The sequence below is a fragment of the Anas acuta genome, chromosome 19, assembly GCF_963932015.1.
Source record: "Anas acuta chromosome 19, bAnaAcu1.1, whole genome shotgun sequence".
Lineage (NCBI taxonomy): Eukaryota > Metazoa > Chordata > Aves > Anseriformes > Anatidae > Anas > Anas acuta.
Genome location: NC_088997.1, coordinates 690,678 through 710,450, shown reverse-complemented (window position 1 = coordinate 710,450; position 19,773 = coordinate 690,678). Strand labels below are relative to the sequence as shown.

The 19,773-nt window shown below is 56.4% G+C and overlaps 1 protein-coding gene across 25 annotated transcripts in view; it reads left to right on the top strand.

The window, feature by feature from the left end:
• Positions 1-19,773, top strand: part of RAP1GAP2 (RAP1 GTPase activating protein 2) — a 73,740-nt gene that overhangs the window by 24,487 nt on the left and 29,480 nt on the right. For 4 of the 25 annotated variants that reach the window (XM_068655839.1, XM_068655838.1, XM_068655837.1 and 1 more), the window contains exon 1: positions 415-911. The exons of 18 other annotated variants lie outside the window; for them this stretch is intronic. In XM_068655839.1, the coding sequence (XP_068511940.1) occupies positions 430-911 (482 nt within the window). In that variant the 5' untranslated portion in view covers positions 415-429. Of the gene's footprint in view, positions 1-414; positions 912-12,957; positions 13,164-19,773 lie in introns of those variants that run through there. 3 more of the 25 variants (XM_068655851.1, XM_068655848.1, XM_068655850.1) reach the window with 2 other exon arrangements.

The window sequence follows — 19,773 nt, the reverse complement described above, 5'->3', positions numbered from 1 at the left end:
CTCAGCTCTGGCTCCGGGGCAGACCGGGGCAGCTCAGTGTGGCAGCCCCATGGACCCCCGGCCAGAGCCCAGCACACGGTGCCGCGGGGCACGGGGAGGACGTGGGCACGTTGTCTGGCACCGTGTTTGAGAGCAGATCCGCTGTCAAAAATCACATCAATTTTCTAAAGGGGAAAAAACAACCCGGGAGATGGGAGCCTTAATGATATCCTATTTTCTTTATGGACAGAAATGACTCCTAATGGGCACAAGAGCTGCCTTTTTGCTGAGGGACCACGTAATTTAAGAAAAGTCAATTTAAGATGGGTCTGAGGTGTGTTGGTGAGGCACAGCTTGGCGGAGGTCGATGCTCCCCTTGTCCTCCTCGCCCCTGCGGTGAGGATGGGGCAAGGCTGCGGGAGCTGCCCCTGGGCTGGAGGCACCAACCCCATGTGCAAGAGCAACCAACGTGTGTGCAGGCGGGGAGCTGCCCCTTGGCCCCAGGGCCGCTGCTTGGCAGCCGGAGCGGTGCCGCCTGTGGCAGCCAGAGCCCAGCAGTGGTGTGGGACCCGCGCACGTGGGTGCAGCCGAGCCACAGGGGCTCAGCCCAGGGCCATCCCGGGGAAGGCGGCAGCGGGGCATGAGCCAGCTGGGCCGGGCCGGGCCCAGAGCTGGCAGCGGATTTACCAAATCCAGCCGGCCCCAGCGCCGCTCCCTATCTGTGCAGCGCACGCGGCTCCGCGCACCCCTTCGGGGAAGGGTGGTTTATCGCTGCCCGCCTCCCCCGGAGACACCCAGCCCTGCGCCCACGAGGCAATCCTCCCAATCCTCCGAGCACGTTTCAGAGTGTGCTCGGGACCACAGAGCCTTTCCCAGGAAGAGAGAGGTGCTGTCAGCTGTACGGACTCGGGGGTTTTCAGCCGTTCCATCTGGTGAGCCGAATTTGTATAAAACGTTAGGGGCAGGGCTGTGGGGAAACCAGCGCGGCTCCACTGATGCTCCTGAGACTCGGCTTGGTGTTTGGTTAGATGCTTTCCTGTCGGTGGCTTGCCATGTATGTTTGGGTTTATTTTGGGGTTTATTAATGCAAAAACCCAAGCTATAACGCGGAGGCAGTCAGCTGGGGTTCTGCAACGTGAACGCTGCTTGCAGGAGACGTTGGACGTGGCGCAGTGGCGTGCTCTGCTGCTGCGTGCGGCCGAGTCCCATATGTTAAAATGTTGTTGTTGCTATCAAAACAACCTTCACATATTTAAAGCTAGATTATCCACAATTACATCTGCCCAGAGGACTTAGCAACCCCACGTGGGTCTATTTTTAGCTCTGCTTCAGAAGTAATAAACCATGCTGGTTTATGTATCTCCTTCCTCCTGCTATATTTATAACTTGTCAAAATAGGAGCTGTTTGCAGACAATCAAAAGGATTGAAAGAGTATCAGCCTTTTGAAAGCAAATATTGTTGTAACGGGGGGAGGGATGTTTAATGGCTGCAGCGATAAAGGCACCATCTGGCTGCGGATGTGTGCTCCCAGGCGTCCTGGTTTGCACAAGGACAGGGTGTTCTGCAGGAGCTCAGCATCCCGCCCAGCACGCTGCACCCACGGCTGCTTCCTCACACTGCCACCGGTGTCCCCACGGCTGTGTCCCCCCAGCCGTGCCCCCACTGCTGCTTGGCTGCTGGGGTGGGTGCGCTTTGGGGAGCCTGGTGCCCCCCTGTGCCCAGCATCCCGAGCAGGATTAGGGCAGCACCGGGTGTGGGAATGCAGCTGTGGCTTATTCCTGAGGATTATTTTGTTAATTGCTGCACTGCTCCTGCTGGTTGCGGCTTTTCCCTCTGCTGAGTGGGATCCCAGCCTCAGGCAGCCCACGGGGCCTGGCCCTGCGGCCACCACGCCGAGAAATGTCCCTCTCCATCTCCAGAGCTTTATTTCCTGCGGGGCTCATAATGTGCAGAGTTACCCCCAGTCAGCAAACAGGCAACAGCCAGCGGAGCCCATACGATATTTGAGATCCTCACATCTTTAAAGCCTGTTGTAAAAGGTTGGGGCATCTCAGGCTCCTACCTAGAAGAGATGTAGAGGCTTGGCAGGTACTTGAATAGGTTAGGGTTGTATTATGAACCCTCTGTGAAGACTGAAAGGTCACTCCTTTCAAGCACAGTCCTCTCGTATTCCTCTCAAATGTTACCAGTGTCACACACCAAGGACTACGACAGCTCCTGCCTCATAGAAGCAATTTGGTGTTAATTCTCTCCAATTTGGAAAGCTGAGCTCGATGTTCTTTTCACTGAGATGACGTGGGTTGTACTTCATGGTGATGTGCTAACAATGCCCAGCAGCCTCGGCCTGACTGGGAGCTCGGGGGCAGGAGGGGTGTCCCTCAGCCCTTCCGCAGCGCTCCACGACGGGAGCGTGGCTGTACCGGCTGAGTGGTTCCCTGCTCACCTGCGTGTTAAGCAAGAGGACAGGGAGCTTTGCTGCCAGGCAAGAGAAATGGGGTGCGGTGATAACAAGTCCAGGATCAAACCAGGGGTCTGTGTCCATTTTCCTCTCCCTGGCAGTGCTCGGGCTGGGAAATGGTGTCCCCAGGTCGTGCTCCATCCTTTGGGAAAGGGCAGCTCCTGCCACGTATGTGCCCGGGGCTGCCCCCAGTGCTCCAGGCGTGCCTCCTCCAGGCATCTTGTTCCCGTTTGATGAGGTCGAGCAGTGTGAGAGCATTTAACGAGGAAAATGGCAGTTTTCTAGCTACTACCTACATTGTATTCTCTCTCTCTATTTTTTTTTTGATGCAGAGCAAGAGGGAAGGAGAAAGCCGTAGAGCAACAGAAACCAGTTTCTGAACATGATTGACTCGAGCGCACTCCCTGTTGTGGGGATGTGTCATCGAGATAATACCCGTGTTTTAACTCCACAAATTACGTCTTTTCACCCGCTCACATCAAACAAAGTGTCAGATGGAGATAGTAACTGAGTTACTGGGATCCTTGGGGTGCAGAGGAGTGGGGAGCGCTGCTGGGGCTGGCTGCGCTCCCCATGGTGCAATCCCCCCAGCACCAAGCACCCACAAATCTCCCGGGTCCCCCCTGGGCTGCGGGATGGGACTGCAAAATGACTGCAGGGTGGGAGTGTGTCCTGCGCAGGGGGCTAGGGCTGGCGCGAGGGCTGGGGGTGCTGGTGGCTCTGGAAGCCTTGGGCACACTACTGGTGTTTGTTTGCCGTGCATCCTGAATCTGGCTTTATTAATGATGTTAATGATAAACGATGGCATTTAGTTCACTGATTTGCCAGTGAAATTCAAAGGAAGTGCTCGTACTGTAAAGACTTATTTCCTCTGCTAATCTGATCTAATTTAATTTGATGCTGAAATCTTGAAACTTGTTTATTCAGAAAGCTTTCATTCATAGCAAAAAATACCCCAAATTATCAAGAATATGATTTCCATGTAATTTCGCTGCTGTTGTGGGGATGACTACGCTGTGCTGCGTTTCCCCGGGCGCAGGCAGCGCGCTCACACGGGGACCGCAGCGGGCAGGGGCTGGCACGGCCCCGGGGTCTCGGCTCCAGCCCGCGCCGTGCACCTGCTCCTTCTCCTCTCTGCTGCTGATCCTCTCCTCTGCCTGGCCCTCGGCAATTTGCTTCGTTGCCCCATGCTGCTGTTTCCCTGTCCACCAAGTGGCTCTGATTTCTGACGTGCTGGTTGGCACTGCAACGTGCCGAGGAGTCAGCGCCAGCGCTCGGCTCTGCTCGCAGAGGCTGGAACGTGGCCTCGGCACCAGGACACAGGTCCTGGGACGGTTGGTGGGAAGGTGCCTTCTGAAAGCTTCTTAGCAAAGCCGTGTCTTTCTGAAGGCTGCTGAAGAGGGAATGGTTACAAAAATAGTGTCACGAGAACCTGCAGGTATATAGAAACATCGAGGTATCTGCAGATATATAGATAGCAAGTCATCTATAGATCTTCTCACATAAAAGTGGACGCCGCTGTCAGCCCCTGGACTCTGATGGTTTTGTCCTGCAGGCAGGCGGAGAACTGACTGCTCCCATCCAGCCCGGAGGTGTTCGGATCTGGAGTGTCACTGCAGCAGCTATGGATGGAGAGCTCTGCCCTCATTCGCCTGGCCCTGCTCAGTCTGCAAGGCTGTCTTTGCAAGTCATGATTGCAATTTGGGTGATCTTCCTGGACCTGTCACGCCACAGGCCACTGAGGCTCCTGGGGCAGAGACCACAGCTGCGTGTGACTAATGAGTCCCCTGAAAGGCAAAACGTGTGCCTGGGGTGACACTCCGTCCTGCGCAGGACTAATTGCATGTGCCGTGGCTGCTGGGGGGGCTGCCAAGCACCGCCCTTCTCACTCGGCTTTTGCTTCTCGGGTGCCTCCCTGGCCCCGCTGGCAGCTGAGGCTGGCAGCTGTGTCCGAGCGGGGTGATCAGAGCACGGCACCAAGTGAGGTGCGTTTGCTCATGGCCTGGGACGTGTCCTGGCGGTGTGGTGCCAGCGGGTGGCACAGAAGGAGGTGGCACGTGGTGGCTGGCACTGGAGCAGTGGGCGCAGAACCGACCTCAGTGCTTGGGCAAACAGCCACCGAGTCGACCTCCTGCCAGCTCCGGTACGGGTTGTGTTACGTGGGCACGGATAGCCACACACTGTGAAATCCACTTCCCGTCCTTTGTGCTCGAAGTTTATTCCAAGGTGATAAGACAAATTCATTTTTTATCGCTGTGCTAACACAGATATATCTTAGTTTGTGTTCTGCATGCCTTTGCGATACGCAGCCACCACACAGGGCTCCTGGGATCACCCCTGTGGAAAGGCATCCAGCTGGGTTCCTAACTGCTGAGCCTGCTTCCAGCCTGCCCGGCGCTGGCAGTCGGACCCCATCCTGGCACACAGGCCCATGTTCCAGCAGCTCTGATTATCTCAGTTTGAGTGCTCCAGCAGATGACAGCCCGTTTCAGGTGCATTTTAAAGTCAGATTAATAGCGCAGTGTAGCAGCAGTGGCACGGTGCTGCTAATCCTCTGCGCACTGCAGCGATTATCCGCTCCCTCGTGATGCGCCGGGGGCTGAACAGGCGCGAGCAGGGTTGGGGCAGGGCAGAGGTGCTGCTGACACCGTTGTCAGCTGCCGCTCCTCTCTGCCTGCTCTGGCCACGTGGAAATGGCTACATGATTTGCTGGGATCTGTTTGCAGGCAGCAGCAAACAGCTAATTGCCTTGAGTAACGCACCAGCGAGTGACTTGCCCGGCTCTGTGTGTGGAGCAGACACAAAGACAAAGCCGCGCTTCCAGGAGGGCTGAACGTCTGGGTTCCCAGAAAGGACCAATTTGCGCCCGTGGTTAATCAAGTGCCATTTCCTGTCTTGCTGAAGCTTAAATTGCTTCTTGACTCTCCTTTGCAGGGCACAAAGGGGCTGTGCATGAGTTTGGGTGTCTGCCAGCATGGGAACACACCGTGCCCAGCCGGGAGCAGCGCCCACCTTCATGGTACTCGGCTCACCCCCGTGCTGCTCTGCCCACCTCCATGGGCTGGCTGCTGCAGGGCTGTGGGACAGGCAGGCACTGCCGAGGCCTGGCCGGCCCATGCAGGGGGTCAGGACAGGGAAATGCAGGTGTTGCAGTCCTCTGGGGCTGGCCATTGCTATGGCTCTTTATTATTATTATCATTAATTATTATTATTATTATTATTATTACTGTTGTTGTATTTATTTAACTGATGCCTGATCTGAGGAGTTAGGAAGGTGCAGTACAGAGAGTGGTCTCATGAGATGCACTGGAAGAAGTACACCACATCTAGAGACACCGTGGCTTGCATGCAGAGGTGTGTGGGCAAAGCGCTGCCAGCTCTGGGTCCTTCTAATTCCCACTTTGGTTTTAGGTCTTTTGCGATCTCTTTTCCCACTGAGGTCTCTTCTCTCCCAGCCTCTGCAACCACCGAACAGGTGCGGGTGTGCAGCAGCGTCGCTATCTGCCCATCTCGCCTCCTGCCTGCTTCCTAGCACTTACGCACAGCTTATCTGAAGTTGTGTTGATCTTCAAACACCGCCGCTGCTCTCAGGCGGTCCTGTTCTATTTTTAATGGGTACCGATATCTGACCGGGCTGTGGCTTCCCTGCGAGATGAGAGGTCGTTCGTTTGTAATGAATTTTTGTTCTTTCATTGCAGCTTTGATTGCTTTCCCTGTTTATTTCCTGGGAAGGCTGATAATTGCGCTGGGGAGATGAAACACCGTGGGTGCCGCTCAGCTGAAGTCAGGCAAAAGGTCAAGGCGTGTGCGTGTAGCGGGGGGGTGCTGGGCTGCCCCTGCAGCCGGGCGGGTGCGTTTGGTTTCCCCGTCCCCCTGGTGTCCTGGTGCAGGAGCTGTGGAACTGGGGGTCAGGCTGGCATCTCGGTCCCTCGGGCTGGGGCTGCCGCTGGTGCCACGGGCTGTCCCGTGCTCTGGGCTGGGCAAACGCTCGCTTGTACTGCACGTGCTGAAGCGCCGAGGCCGCCTTGTCTTCACTGGCTGCCTGGGCTGCCTTTCACCAGCAGGCAGTGGAGGGCACGGAGGCTGCGGTCCCCCCCTCACAGCTTTGTTTGCTTGCTTTTAACCAGGTGACCTTGCGTCAAGAAAACAACTGAGTTGTGCTTTCTGCTTTTATTGAACCTGTCCATTTGGAGAGGGCTCTCAGCTGGGCACAGCAGCCCCCCCTTGGAGCCGAGGAGCTGTGCAGACTTGGCAGCGTTTTGGTGCTCCTGGTGCATGCCAACCCAGGTGTGTGGTGGTGCAGGCATTGCCCCGAGCCGCCCGCAGCTCCAGGGCTCAGCGCTGGCTCGCAGGTGGCGGTGCCTCGATCTCCGGTGCAGGCTGCTGCGAGCGCCGCGTGCCCAGGACCCCCGGGGGGCTGGGTGGGTGCTGGTCACACTGACATGCAGGCTGCACCACGGCCCTGGGCTCCGTCAGCTGGCACGTGCCAAAGGGGAGCCCCTTGCCTTCGCCAGGGCCACGTCTCACCTGTGCCTGCTCCGGGGGCTGGGGCAGGTCTTTTCTTCGGTGGTGGGAAATCGTGGTAAGAGCCGCGCAGTGCCCCGTGCAATGCTGTCCGGCTGCCCCAGTCCCATGGGCTGCTTCGCAGATCCTGGGGCTGTGTTTTTACAGCCCCGGGATCTATGCGAGATGCTCCAGCCAGCCTAAGACTGCAGCAGCAAAAGTCTTGATCTTCGATGACCTTGATCCTCGTGTAACAATGAGTGTCTGGTTTTTGAAGAGGGTATTGAGCGTCAGAATGGCAGGGACTGTACCCAGAACAAAAACAGGTTGGAAGTTTTCTTGTCTAATTGGTGGGATTTCTGTATCCAGCTGTAATTTGAAAAGTAATTAAGCTCTCCCAAAGTCACCTTTTACTGCTCTCGATGCATATGTCAGTGCCTGAATGGTTGCTCTGGGGATTTGTCAGCTCTGGATGCATAGGGATGCTTCATCTGAAGGGAAAAACACATATATCTGCCTCCTGTTTTCTTGGTATTTTCCCTATGTCTTTCTAACTGAAGCCATAAAATAAATCTCTAATCAGATTACTTAGGGCTGGATGTAACATAATCTAAAGCTCTGTTTCTCATGATACTTCTCTTAAACCTGCACGCACTCTTATCCTCTTTCTGCAGCACATTTTGAAATGCTATAATCACCTTCTCCCTAGTTTGCAAGCTCCAAAATCTTTTCTTCTTACCCCAGGAAAATAGGAATGTGACTGCCCCTTCTGCAGAAGATTGATACTATTCCTGTCTTTCGGTCTGCGCTGCTGCTGCTCTCCTTTTGTCCCTCTCCTCCGTGGTGCGGGCAGGGCAGGGGCAGTGCCTGGCCCCCAGCCTCACCAGCACCCCGGGTGCGTGGCCGTGCTCCGGGGCAGGGCTGGCGGGGGGCTCTGGGCAGGGGGGTGTTTGCAGGGTCCGGCCGGGACGCTGGGGGCTTTGCTTGCAGAGGCTGTGCTTTGCATCTGAGGAAGGGAAGGCTCTGACACCGTGATGTGAAATGAAGCGCTGAGGGGTGGCAGCTGTGTGGCGGCGGGGATCGCTGGGGAGGGCTCGGGCCCGGGCCCCCATCCCTCCTGCGGCACCACCGCTGCTTGGCGCATCTCCTGTATTTATGGCGCTGCCCTGTCAGCGAGGCGGCCGTAAATCCTGCGGCAGGGGAGGCGCAGAGGGCTCGTGGGCCGCGTCCTGCATCGCCTGGCGGGCAGCGCCTGGCCAAGGGCCTGGCTGCAGAAGCCCTGAGTCACCGGGCTGGGCTGGCCGCGGGTGCCGGGGCTCTGGCCGGCGTCCCCCGCTGGAAATGTGCTCGTCAGCAGCTGCGGGAGGTCGATGGGCGGCTCTGGGCGGCCTGGGCAATTCCATCTCACTGAAGAATTAACACAAAAGCCAAAGCTATTTCGTAAATGCACAGCCTTTCAATAATATTAATCATGTAATGTATTCAGGGGGAGGTTCTGTGATACTGGGAATGAAGGCTTCATCTTGTCGCAGTCTGGTATTTTCAGATCGTTCTTTCTTAGCAAAGTGTCCAGAATAAAATGCCAAGCGTTGCATAAATGATCCGGCCACCCAGGTGATTTATTAATCACGGCGTGTAATTGTTCCAGCCTGAAATGAGTTCTCTCCAGCCCCTTGGGATTCAGTTTTGTAGTTAGCTGCAAAACTGTTTTCTCTGAAGCAAAAACGTCAGGGCAATATTAGAGAGAGATTTATTTCTTCATAAAACAGTGGCAGCTGCTTAACTCAGAGGTTATTTAGCCGCTGTCGAGGTAACATTGAACGCTTACAGGAAGGACAAAGGCTGAGGGGAGCCCAGAGCGGCCGCTGGGGCTGGGCGGCGTCCCCGAGCTCCAGCGCCAGGTCAGCTCGGCCGCGGCTCCATCCACCTGGGGCCGGGGGCTCCATGGGTGGGAGCTGGCAGCCTCCTGAGGGCTGCTCCAGGGCTGAAGCAACCTCCTTGCTTTTCCTAATTTCCAGTCTAAGGCTCTCAAGCCGCAGCGTCCCGTTTTTATAAGATATCTTCATCGTGGTGTAGACACCATCTGGAGGGTATTCTCTGGGTGCTGGCCCTGACCAGGTGTCCCAAACCCTCAGGGGGGTGATGCTCTCTGCATCAGCACATAAAGCAGAGGTGTCCGGAGTCCCCCCAGCCCCACAGAGCCCCCAGCTGCAGGCAGTGCTTCTGCCTCCCGCTGGATGCAGGCAGAGCACTTGCCCCGTGCTGCGGCTCTGGCTGAAGGAGCATCGGGGTCATTTGATAGGATCCTCTCTTAAAAAGAGTAAAGGATGAACTGAGGACACGCAGCACACCCGGACGCTGCAGGAGCCTACGCTCCTGCTCTGGAGGCAGCGGCAGACTTGGCTCTGCTCCCAGGTCAGGCTGCCCCGGGGCTCCCGTGCCATGCAGCTCACCATGCTTGTGGCTCACCGTGCCCGTCCTGCCACTGCTCCCCCATTTGCCAAGCAGAAACCATTCTGTGGGTGCATAATGTGCCATTTCAACCTGCCAGGTGTGATGGGAAGGAAGGCTTCCCTGCCATCCTGCTCTAATCTGCCCTGAAGCCTTTTATCAGACAGCAGAACGTAAGACATACAGGGCAGCTCCACAGCCACCCCAGGGACAAGCGATGTTCTTGGGGGAAGTTCCCCGGTCCCCGTTTACCTGCACCGTCCACGTGGCTGAGCAGCACCGAGCGCATCAGTCTCCCTTCCCTGGCCATCACCGCCAAGGACACGTGTCCCAGGCGCCGTGGAGGTGAAGTGCTGTGTGCTGCCCGGGGGGGTGACTGGAAGTCCGCCTGGGGAATGGAGCTGGCGGTGAATTGGAGCCCAGGGGCTGTGCCCAGCTCCCTCGCTGCCTGGCTCCTGTCAGGAGCCTGTGCTGCCACTGTTTTCTTGCTAATGTTTTGCCCCTGGCTGTGGTCACAAGGACACATCCTAAAGATGCTTACTGTGGCATTGCTCACTCAGCCTTGTAAAAGAAGCTGTTCTGGGAAATAAATCCACTGGCTGGGGGGTGCCTTCACCTCCTGGCGCGGGGGCTGCCCTGGCTGGAGCTGAGTTCTGTGCTGCAGGCACAGGGGAAGGGGCTTTGTGGCACCTCCTGCTTCCTGATCCGGTCCTTTGCTGCTCTTAGGGTAGAGCTGGTTAGAAATAGAATGTTTAACCTTTCCTAACCTTTTAACTGGCAGCTTGTTTTGCCTGGGGTAGGTAGCAGGGCAGCAAGGGGGGCTCCAGGGTCTCCACCCCAGCTGCTGCTGTGCGAGGGAGCGCGAGTCCCCGGCACCGTGAGTCCCCGGCACCGCCAAAGCTGTGGTGTGAGCTGCTGGATGTGAGCTGCTGCCTCCCTGCCCGAGCCTCTGCCCCAGGCAGCCCCGTCTAGCCCCTTGCCATTAATTATCCTGCCCTTTTCCTATAAATTACAGGTCAGGTGCAAACAAAGTCCAGAAGAAATTGATTACAATGAAGACTCATTTGCAGTATTTGGGTGAAGAGGAAAATATGGCTAAGTGTGTCTACTCAAAGTCATTCTCTATTTCCAAATATGAGAGAATTGAACATCTTTAAAAATCAATACAAAGGCACTTCAGCATAAAACAAGAGAAGATTAATACTTAACTTGTCTGGAAATGGGGAAGAGAGACAGTGGAAGATGTCTCCAGAGACAGAGAGAGACTCAATGAAATTTGAAGCTGCTTGTTTAATGCGAGAGGCGAAAGGTTTAAAATTAAAACCCCTCCCCCTCCATTAAATGAAAGCTAATGAGGTGCGGCAGAATTGATATAATTTGGCACGGGAAACGGGTTATATTTTCTTTTTTTTTTTTTCCTCTATGTCTCAGAAATTTGTCAGACTGATGATTCTGCTTGAAAGGAAGCAGACAGATATTTTCTGCAAGAGCAAAGGGATTTGTTGGTCCAACAAAAACTTGATTAAAAGGCTTTGCAGTGTGAGTTAAGTGCTCTTTCAGTGAGAATGAAGGTAGCATCCTGGTTCAATGTACCTTTTCCTCCTATCCTCTCACATCTCACCCACTGCACATGGTTTGGCATCATCTGATGCTGTCCCAAGGAGGCGTATGTTCCAGGGTGCTTTGAGAACTGGTTGGATTTTTCATTTTGGGAAAGTGGGCAGCTCTGAAATCGCTGCGCCCTCAGCTGCTGCAGGAGAGGCCGTTCTGCTGCCCCAGACTTCCCAGGGACCCACACAAGATCTGTTAAAATATTCAAATATTAATCTTAGCTATAAGTTTAAATCTCAGCGCTTTGCAGAGCTGCGTGCTGTGTAGGTGAATGCAGATGGGGTGGCTGTGACTGTGCTGCAGCCAGGTTGTTCTGGGGTTGAAGTGATGTGGCATGCTGATAGAAATATTGTTCCACGTCCTTTTTATCTGACTTAGAGTGGAACGCATAAAGAAATGGCATTGAAGGCATTGGGATTTTTGTTGAATTTAACTAACACATTGATTAGAAATTGTGCAGAAATATTTAGACAGAAAAGGCCAGAGCTAAGGTGGTATTGATCACCTCGAGCACGGCGGTAGGGAGGTGGCAGGCAGGAGGAAGCAGCGAGAGTGGCAGATGTGCTCCATGGCCTTCGCGAGCTGTTTGCTGCCGAGCAAACACATTTGTCAGGGGCTCTTCCAGGAGAGCCCCACGTGCTGTTAATAATTGACTGCCCATCTGAGCGGGTTTGCAGGCAGCTCGTGCTCCGTGTCCTGGTCAAGGTGGCCATCGGATGCTGAGCCTGCGCGTGGCGGGGCCCCGCAGAAGTGCTGACCTGTGCTGGGGACAATTTGCTGGGCTCCTCTCCGGGGGTCTGGGTCTCCCCTGTGCCAGGAGATTTGTGCTCTCTCTGCTTTAAGGCCGGGCTGAGGAACAGACCCAGAGGAACGATTTCATGGGCTTGGCCAGATGTGCAATAGGATTATTACGGCTTCTCTGAGGCTGGCTGCAGAGATGCAGAGCGCGGGTGGGTTTTGGGCAGGTGCTGATATTTTGGTCCTGTGGAGGACTGGAGTTTTGTGTCCGTGTTCTCATGCCCTATATGCCTAAAGCATGGGCTGCGTTTTCATCCCTCTAACAAGGAACACGTTCAGAATGCTGTAGCTGGTCCTGAATCTAATTCCCGTGAAAATCCCGCTAGCAAGGAGGAAGGTGAGGCGGGAGGTGAAGGGGAGGAGGGCAGAGAGACCCGGCTGCTTCATCGCCATGGCGACAGAGACTTCCAGGGAAAGGTGCTGAGCTTGTGAAGTAGATCATCGACAGTTTACTTAATAAAAAAAATATGTGTGTGTTGCCTGGAAGAAGTGGTGTGCCGGCTCCCCCACGTAAGAGCCCAGCTGGAGGGCTCGTGCTCTGTCGCACCGCTCCCAGCCCTGGCTCTGAGCAGCTCTGCAGCACAGGGACCTTCATCCCCGGCACGAGCACGGCTGGAGCTGTCCCATAGGGGAACGGCTAAATAATGTCTGCAAAACGCAGAAGGAAAAGTGTGTAAGGCAGGAAAAAATCCTTCGCACAATTCAGATTTTAGGGGGCTGTAACGTAACCCCGTCCCCCTGAGGACCCCGCGGTGCGGGTACCGCACGGGCTGTTCTCAGCAAAACCTGGGCAGCAGCAAAATGCATCCTGAGCTGTGCCATTACACCCTGAGCTGTGCCATTACACCCTGAGCTGTGCCATTCCATCCTGAGCTGTGCCGTTACAGCCCCGGGCCAGCAGCTCCCGCCCGCCGCTGCTCCCCGCGCCCGGCAGCGATCCCCGAGCGCCGTCCCTCGGGGCAGCTCCGGGGCGCGTCCCCGCCCCGCTGCCTCGGGCGCGTCCCGTGCGGGTGGCCTCGGGCAGGGCGGGGGAAACGGGGGGGAAAAAAAGGGAAAAGGGGAGAAAAGGGGAAAAGCGGGCAGCGGCCGCCCGCAGCCGTGCCCGGCGCTGGGGGCGGCGCGGCGGGCGGGGAGCGCGCGGGGAGGCGCGGGCACGGCGAGGCGCGGGCACGGGCGCGGGCACGGGGAGGCGCGGGGAGGCGCGGGCGCGCCGCCGTCCCGCAGGTGCCGCGGCGGGGCCGGGCGGCGGGCGGCGATGTCCCGGGCGGCCGGCAGGATGCACTCCAGGCGGGCCGGGATCCGCGCGGCCGTGGTGCTGATCGGGCTGCTGCACAAGTCCAGGAGGCAGAACAAGGAGAAAAGGTACGGCCCCGGCTCGGCGCCCTGCTGCCCGCCGAGGGGCTGAGGAGCGCTCTGCCCTCGCCGCTCGCTGGCGCGGGGCCGGCGCTGGGGAGAGGGCTCCGGGCGAGCCGGCGCCGCCGTCGGTTGTGCCCTTCTCGGTGCCGTTCCTGGGACAGGGCTGGGGGAGCACCCGCAGGGTTCCCCCGAAGCCGGCGGGCACGGGGGGTCCGCAGCCTGACCGCAGCCTGAGCGCAGCCTGAGCGCAGGCTGCTCGCGGCGCTCCCCGAGCCGCTGCCGGGCTCCTGCTGCTGCCGCCACCGCCCCGGGTAACCCCGACCACCGGCCCCGGGGCTGCTCCAGAGCAGGGCAGAGCGCTTTCTGTCGGGGATCGTGGTGTTCGCAGGACTGCTTTAACTCAGCTCAACAGCTTTGTCTCTTCGCTGAGGAACAGCTGACAAATGGTTTCATCTTTCATTGACTAAGCCGCGGATTGTACTTTATGTTCAACTTTGTGTTTGGAGGAAATAGCCTGTTTGCAATATTGTGTTAGCTGGCATCTGCTCTGCATGGCTCCTGCTTTCTCCCCCCACTTATTAGTGTGAGTTGCTCTTTGCTTCAAAGGTTTACCGTGCTCTGATTTATTCTGTGCGTTCTCAGTCAGGGACTTCTCTCTCCTCCAGGACTGTGCTGCTCTGGCAACTTTGTTGTTAAAAATAGTACGAAATATGCATCCAAATCTCAGTGGCATACATACTTCTGATTTGGGATGGAGACAACATGGGCATTGGTGCAGATTGATGGCTTCCTTCTCTTTGTTTATTTTTTTCAAGTTGTGATTTTATAACAAAATGATACAAACGAAGAATTGATTATTTGGAGCCTTCATTATAAACTACACAGCCCATAACAAGAAGCCCTGGTTGTTCCCCCTGTCCCACCCCTAAGTTTTGGGTCCCAGGGGCCACCCCGTGTTTTGGTGCTGCTGCTGTAGTTGTTTTGCCTCATACAACAGGTGCACTTGGGAGCAGGATTTCAGTGATGCTTTTGTGGGTGGGCTTTCTGCATAGCTTGTGTTGTTGCTGCTGCTCGAGGATGTTTTCTTCTCCGTTTCTGGGGCTTTAGGTAGCCCATCAAAGCTGAGTGGATGGAAATAAACAACCCGCTGGTTTTGGTGGTTCTGAATGAACAGCCCAGGAGGGTGCTCACCAGAACTGAGCCATGGAGCAAGTGTAGTCCCCGTCCTCCCCCTCCCATCCTCTCTGTCCCTGCCCCTGTGGGGGAACCTTGCTGCCCTGTGAGGTGCTGAAGCCCCGTGCTGTAGTGGGGCAGTTGGAAAAGCGTGCTTACAGGGGCTCCGCTGAGCTCAGCTGAGTCCTGTGGGCATCTGCGCTGGCCGTGGCAGGGATATCGGAGTCAGTCTGGGCCAGGATCATGGGATTTGAACCCTGTGAGCAGCCCAACCGCCCCATTCGGGTGCTGGCTTCCAGTTCCCAGGGTCACCTCCTGGATTTTGGCTCAGGTGGCCAAGGGCCTTCACTGTCTGTCTTGGAGGGGCTGGTGGGCTCGGGGTCACCAGTGGAAGGCCCTGGCCATGGAGCAGGGCTGCAGGGCTGCCACGCTCTGGAGCCCCTTCTCCTGCTTTTCCCTGCCTGTGAGGGAGGGGTCTGAGACCCCCAGCAGGCTGCGCCACGCACCGGGTGCACGGGGCATGGGCACCCTGTGAGGCAAGCAGTGCCCAGCCCAGCACCGCCTGGCCCCTGGCCCCCCGCAGGCAGCAGGGCCCTGCCGGCTGCAGCGGGGCCATTTGCACGAGGAGCAAACCCATCGCCTCCACAGTGGTGAGGCACTGAGGGGTGTTTGCTGTGCTATCTGCAGGCAGGGGCAATGCCAGCTCCTGAGCATCCTGTGGCAGGGATGCGTGTCCCCGAGCGGGGGTCTGGAGAGACCTGGGTCCTCTGAAGGCTGTCTCTGCTGGAACTCATTGGTGGTTCCTGCATTCACCTCAAAATATGTCAGGAAAAGGAGGTAGTGCTTTACCAGTCATACAGAGAAGGCTTTTCCCAAAGAGACTCCGTTCCACCAGGTACCAGATTTCTGTGAATGAGCTCAGCATGACACTTGAAGGCTGAGAAAAAAATCTGGCTCTGAACTCTCACAGAATTTGGCCTGTAATGTGGGAGCCTGTTTTTTTTTTTTTTTTTTTCTTCCCCCACCATCACATTGAGCAGAAACCCTCCCAGTGTAGTTCTTGCTGTGGGGTTTATTCAGGACAGTGAGAGTCATATAGACATCTTAAGGGGAGAACGAGACCCTGAGGAGTTTTTTTTTCCTGTCTGCTGTGGACTGAGGAGCCTTCACGGGAGTGATTGTGAGAATTCAAGCAGTGCTTTACCGTGACTGCTTCATCTTATGCAAGCTGCCAGGACCATCAAAGTGACATAATCTGAGGGAAAAGGAAGGGACTGTTAGCGGTATAGTCAAAAGGGACTCTGTTCCTCCACCTGCTCTTATTTTCTTTTTTTTCCTCCTACATTCAGTCTTTGTTCTGTGTTTGCAATTGAATTTTGCTTTACATGAGCCATATGCAAGTCTGGCAGGATCAGTGGCAGCTGCAGAGTCCCTGGTGGCCCATGTCCCTTTCTTATTAGCAACCCAGCAAAGTGCAGCACAACAAATTGACTTCAGTGAGCTCCCCGTGCAGGAGCGGGGTGATGCTTACCTTGTTCCCTCCGCACGCCTTCCCAGGCAATCAATCTCTCCATGCCTGCCCTGCTCGCTCGAGCTGAAGCGAATGAGCAATGTGCACCAACAGCTGGTGTGCGCGGGGCTGCAGCTCCCGCCGGGCACGGGGCTGCTCCTGACGCCAGCCCCGCTCCAGAAGTCTCAGCTCAGGGCACTCGTACCCGACCAGGTCCCGTCGCTGCTCCCCTTCCCTCGAGGTGGTGCCGTGGTGGTTCCTTCCCGCTGGGCAAAGCTGGCGGGCTGGGAGCCTCAGGCCGGGGGGCACCCTGCTGCTGCTTTGCTGGTCCCAGCTGTGTTAGAGGCAACCAGAAATAAGGCAAGGGCTTCTAACACAGTTGTCAGTTCACCGTTTGGTTCAGCAAGGGATGCTCGTAGGTACTCCCTCCTCTGAAGCCATTTGGAATGGAATCTTTGCACTGGTGAAGTCAATTTTTAAATTCCCATATTTTTTGGGTGGGAGCAGGGCTTGGGTTCACAAAGACAGCAGCTCACATGTTTTTGGCCTCTCTCCACCTTCAGAAGCACTCCTGTCCCCTGTGCGCCCGTGGCACAGACGGCCGGGGGGGCAGCAGTGTCCCTCCGCTGTTCGGAGCTGGTTCTGCACGCGGTGGGAGGCTCTGGTTTCTGGGAGCTGTTCTGTTTAATTTACAAATTATTGAATCAGCTCAGAAATGGCTGCCCAAGGTTCCTTGGCTTGTGTGTTTTCAGGAATCAGATCAGACAATCCTTCTGGTCTTAAAAAGTCCACGAGTCCCTTGGCTCATTTATCCAACTGCTGCTGGAAATCACTGCTTCCTCTGCTCCTGGAAGTGAGATCAGAGAACAAAATTTGTAAGCGATAAAAATCTCTTTCCGCCATTATTTGCATATCAAGCGTTACTTTCCTAACGAGACAAATTGGGAAGTCCTTGGCGGGTTGGAAAGGATCCAGATTCCATCCAGCTGCAGGCAGGAGGTCGCTCTTCTCCCTTAGCGCAGAGCAGGACGGGCGGCTGCGTGGAGCGTGCCGGCACCTACTGAAACAAGCACAACGGCAGCGCCCGCACCAGCGCGGGACGCCCTGAACCACTCTCAACAATATTTATTCTTGCTGCAGAGGAGTAATTAAAGTTAAACTCATTTGCAGTTAAATGTCACCTTGCTCTTAGCAGGGCTTTGGTTCCTGCTTGTGTGAGCTGTGCAGTCGGGAAGCCTCTGTGTGCACGCAGATGCGGGCTGGCAATTTACAAATACATAATTCATTGCAAGAAATCTAGACCAGAAACTGCTGGTCTCTTTCTTTGCTGACTCTCAGACTTCAGTGCGAGAAAGTAATGTTTCAGGTCAGGGCCAGTCTTAGCCCAGGACACAGCCAAGGTAAATCAGGTGACTGGGGAAAGCGTTGCACTGCAGGGGCTCTGCCTGCACCTGCTGTAAGCCCCGGAGCACCTGCAGCTTTGCAGAGCTGTGCACACACGGTGGGAGTGCCTGCGGTGGCAGCTGGGGCCAGGCAGCCCCACAACGGCCATGCCAGAGGCCGTCACCTCCCAGGGAGCAGTGACACAGCGGGGACCCCGCCAGGTCACTGGCTGTGGATGGAGCGTGGTGCAGTTGGGCTGCAGGGCCTCACTTAAGCTCTTGCTGAAGATTTCCAGGAGTGACATCTGAGTGAATTGCCCTTGCTGCTGTTGCCAAAAAAATCTTTTTTTTTTTTTTTTTTTTTTGGTGACTTGTGAGCAGGCAACTGAGGTCCACAGCTCCAGGCAAGGCCAGGAGCTCCCCAGCATCTTGGGGGCTGGACCTGGGGCAGAGTCAGGCCTTGTGCTGGAGGGTGCTGAGCTCCCCCGTGTCTCCTCTGCGACCCACTGAAGGGGAGGCTCAAACCTAAGGTGGGAACCCAGCCGTTAGGTACTGCTGAAATGCTGGGGAGTTTCCACATCCAGGACTGCAGCTCCACCTCACGTGTTCGCTGTGCTGGGTTCCCAGCCCGTGCGGGTGGCTCAGCTCCTGTGCAGCACAGGGGGCAGGGGCCGGAGCTGCCCGGCACCCCCCGGCTGCAGGAGCCTGCCTGAGGCTGTGCCTGTGCTGCCGGGGCATCGGGCTGGGGAGGGCATGAGAGGCAATAGAGGAGCCCGGCCCCTGTGAAAACTTCAGGCACTGGGCACTGAATATTAAATAAAGGAAGCAGGGAGCAGCTGGCAAGGTGATGCCCATCAAGGACAAAAAATGATGGTTCCAAATATAGAGGCTGTTAATTTACAGGACATCTTTGCTGTCCTTCTCAAGGATAAAGCATCCAGACAGCCGAACTTGTTGCAGGGGGGTGTGCTGCAGGAGATTTGTGTCTTCCTGCGCCAGGTTTCTTCTGCAAAATTAAGCGTAGGCACAAACGTAACCTGCGATGCTCCGAGCGTTTAGTTTACACAGCGTATCAAAAGGCAGAGCGCACACCGCGGGGTCAGCATGCCGACATCTCCCCTGCCCACGCGTCGTTCGTACGAATGCACCGTGTCAGTGTGGGACCTGTCTGGTAAATCGGACAAACAGAACAAAGCGGCAGGATGCATTTACAAGTTTTCATTACACTTCAGAGTGAGAAGATGGGAGGAGACGTGCACGCTGAGGCCAGCACCGCGTGGGGTCAGGGTGCGCACAGCCCTGGCTTGGCCACTGCTCCTCGCGGGGTGCTCGCGTCCCCCAGCCCCACGCCGGGGGCTCCAGCCCAGCGGTCAGCCTGTGCTCCGGGGTGCTTCGGGGTGCTGCAGGAGGGCACAGAGAGGTGGAGAGCATCACTGCAGGGGTGCCTGGCTGCCCTGTGGGGTGGAGACATCTATAACTAGGTGCTGATGAAGCAGATGCAGGGTGTGGAGCTCCTGGGCTCTTCCCCTCACAGGCGCTGTGGGCTCCCAGCAGCGGAGCCGTGTGGAGCTCTGTGCTTGGCCTCCCGACTGCTGGGTTCCCAGAGAGCTCTTCACAGCGCAGCACCGCAGGCTGCTTGGCTCCTGCTGGGCGGCTGTTTTAGTGGTAGCATAACACATCGAGGCAGGATTCGGCACTGAACAGGATGTTTTTATCAGAATTTCAGAACATCAGCAGGGTTTACAAAATTCATGACCTGAATTTGTAGGTGGTTTAGGGCTGCGAGGGGAGTGCTCTGAAGATCAGAGAGACTTCACCTGTCATCACTGCTCCGGGAACTCGCCCGTACACAAGCACTCAGAACAAGGGGAAAAGAAAAGGCCCCCCCCATTCCCCCTCGGCACCCCCGGCTGGAGGGGGCCAGTGCTGCCCGGCAGGGCTCATCTCCCCGTCCTCGTCAGGAATCCCTGCCGTTGCGCCTGTGTAACTGCATTAAGGTATTTCCTTAATTAGATTTACTAACTATGTAGGATTCTATTTTTTTTTTCTTTTTGCCTTCTCTCTTAATTTGCCTAATGAGGAAAATGAAGAAATACAATTACTAAAGCCATGCCTGCATTGCTTTCCGGGAAGCCTCTGCCGTGCCTGGTGCTGGCCCCGGCCCTTGCAGGGCGCGAGCGAGCGGCACGGCCAAAGCCCTGCCCGCTGTGCGCCCTGCAGCGAGTGGCACGGGGCCACCCTGGTGGGACACATCCTGCAGGAGGCTGTCCTCCGCGGGGCGCCCAGGCTGTCCTTCAGCTTGTGCCTGCCTGGCTCAGAGGAGCAGTGTCCAGGAGGTGCTGCTCCGGAGGATGCTCTCGTCCACCCTGTGCTGATGCTGGTGCCCTGGGGTGCCAGGCGGGGGCGAGGCGCACGCTGCCCCCCGCTCCCCATCGGGTGCTGCCTCCAAGACCTTGTGTTGCGGGACCAATCCTCGGGGTGCGTGTGCCCATTGTGCAAGGGAGAGACAGGTCAGCAGTGATTGCAGAGGCCGTTTGTTCCAGCCATGACG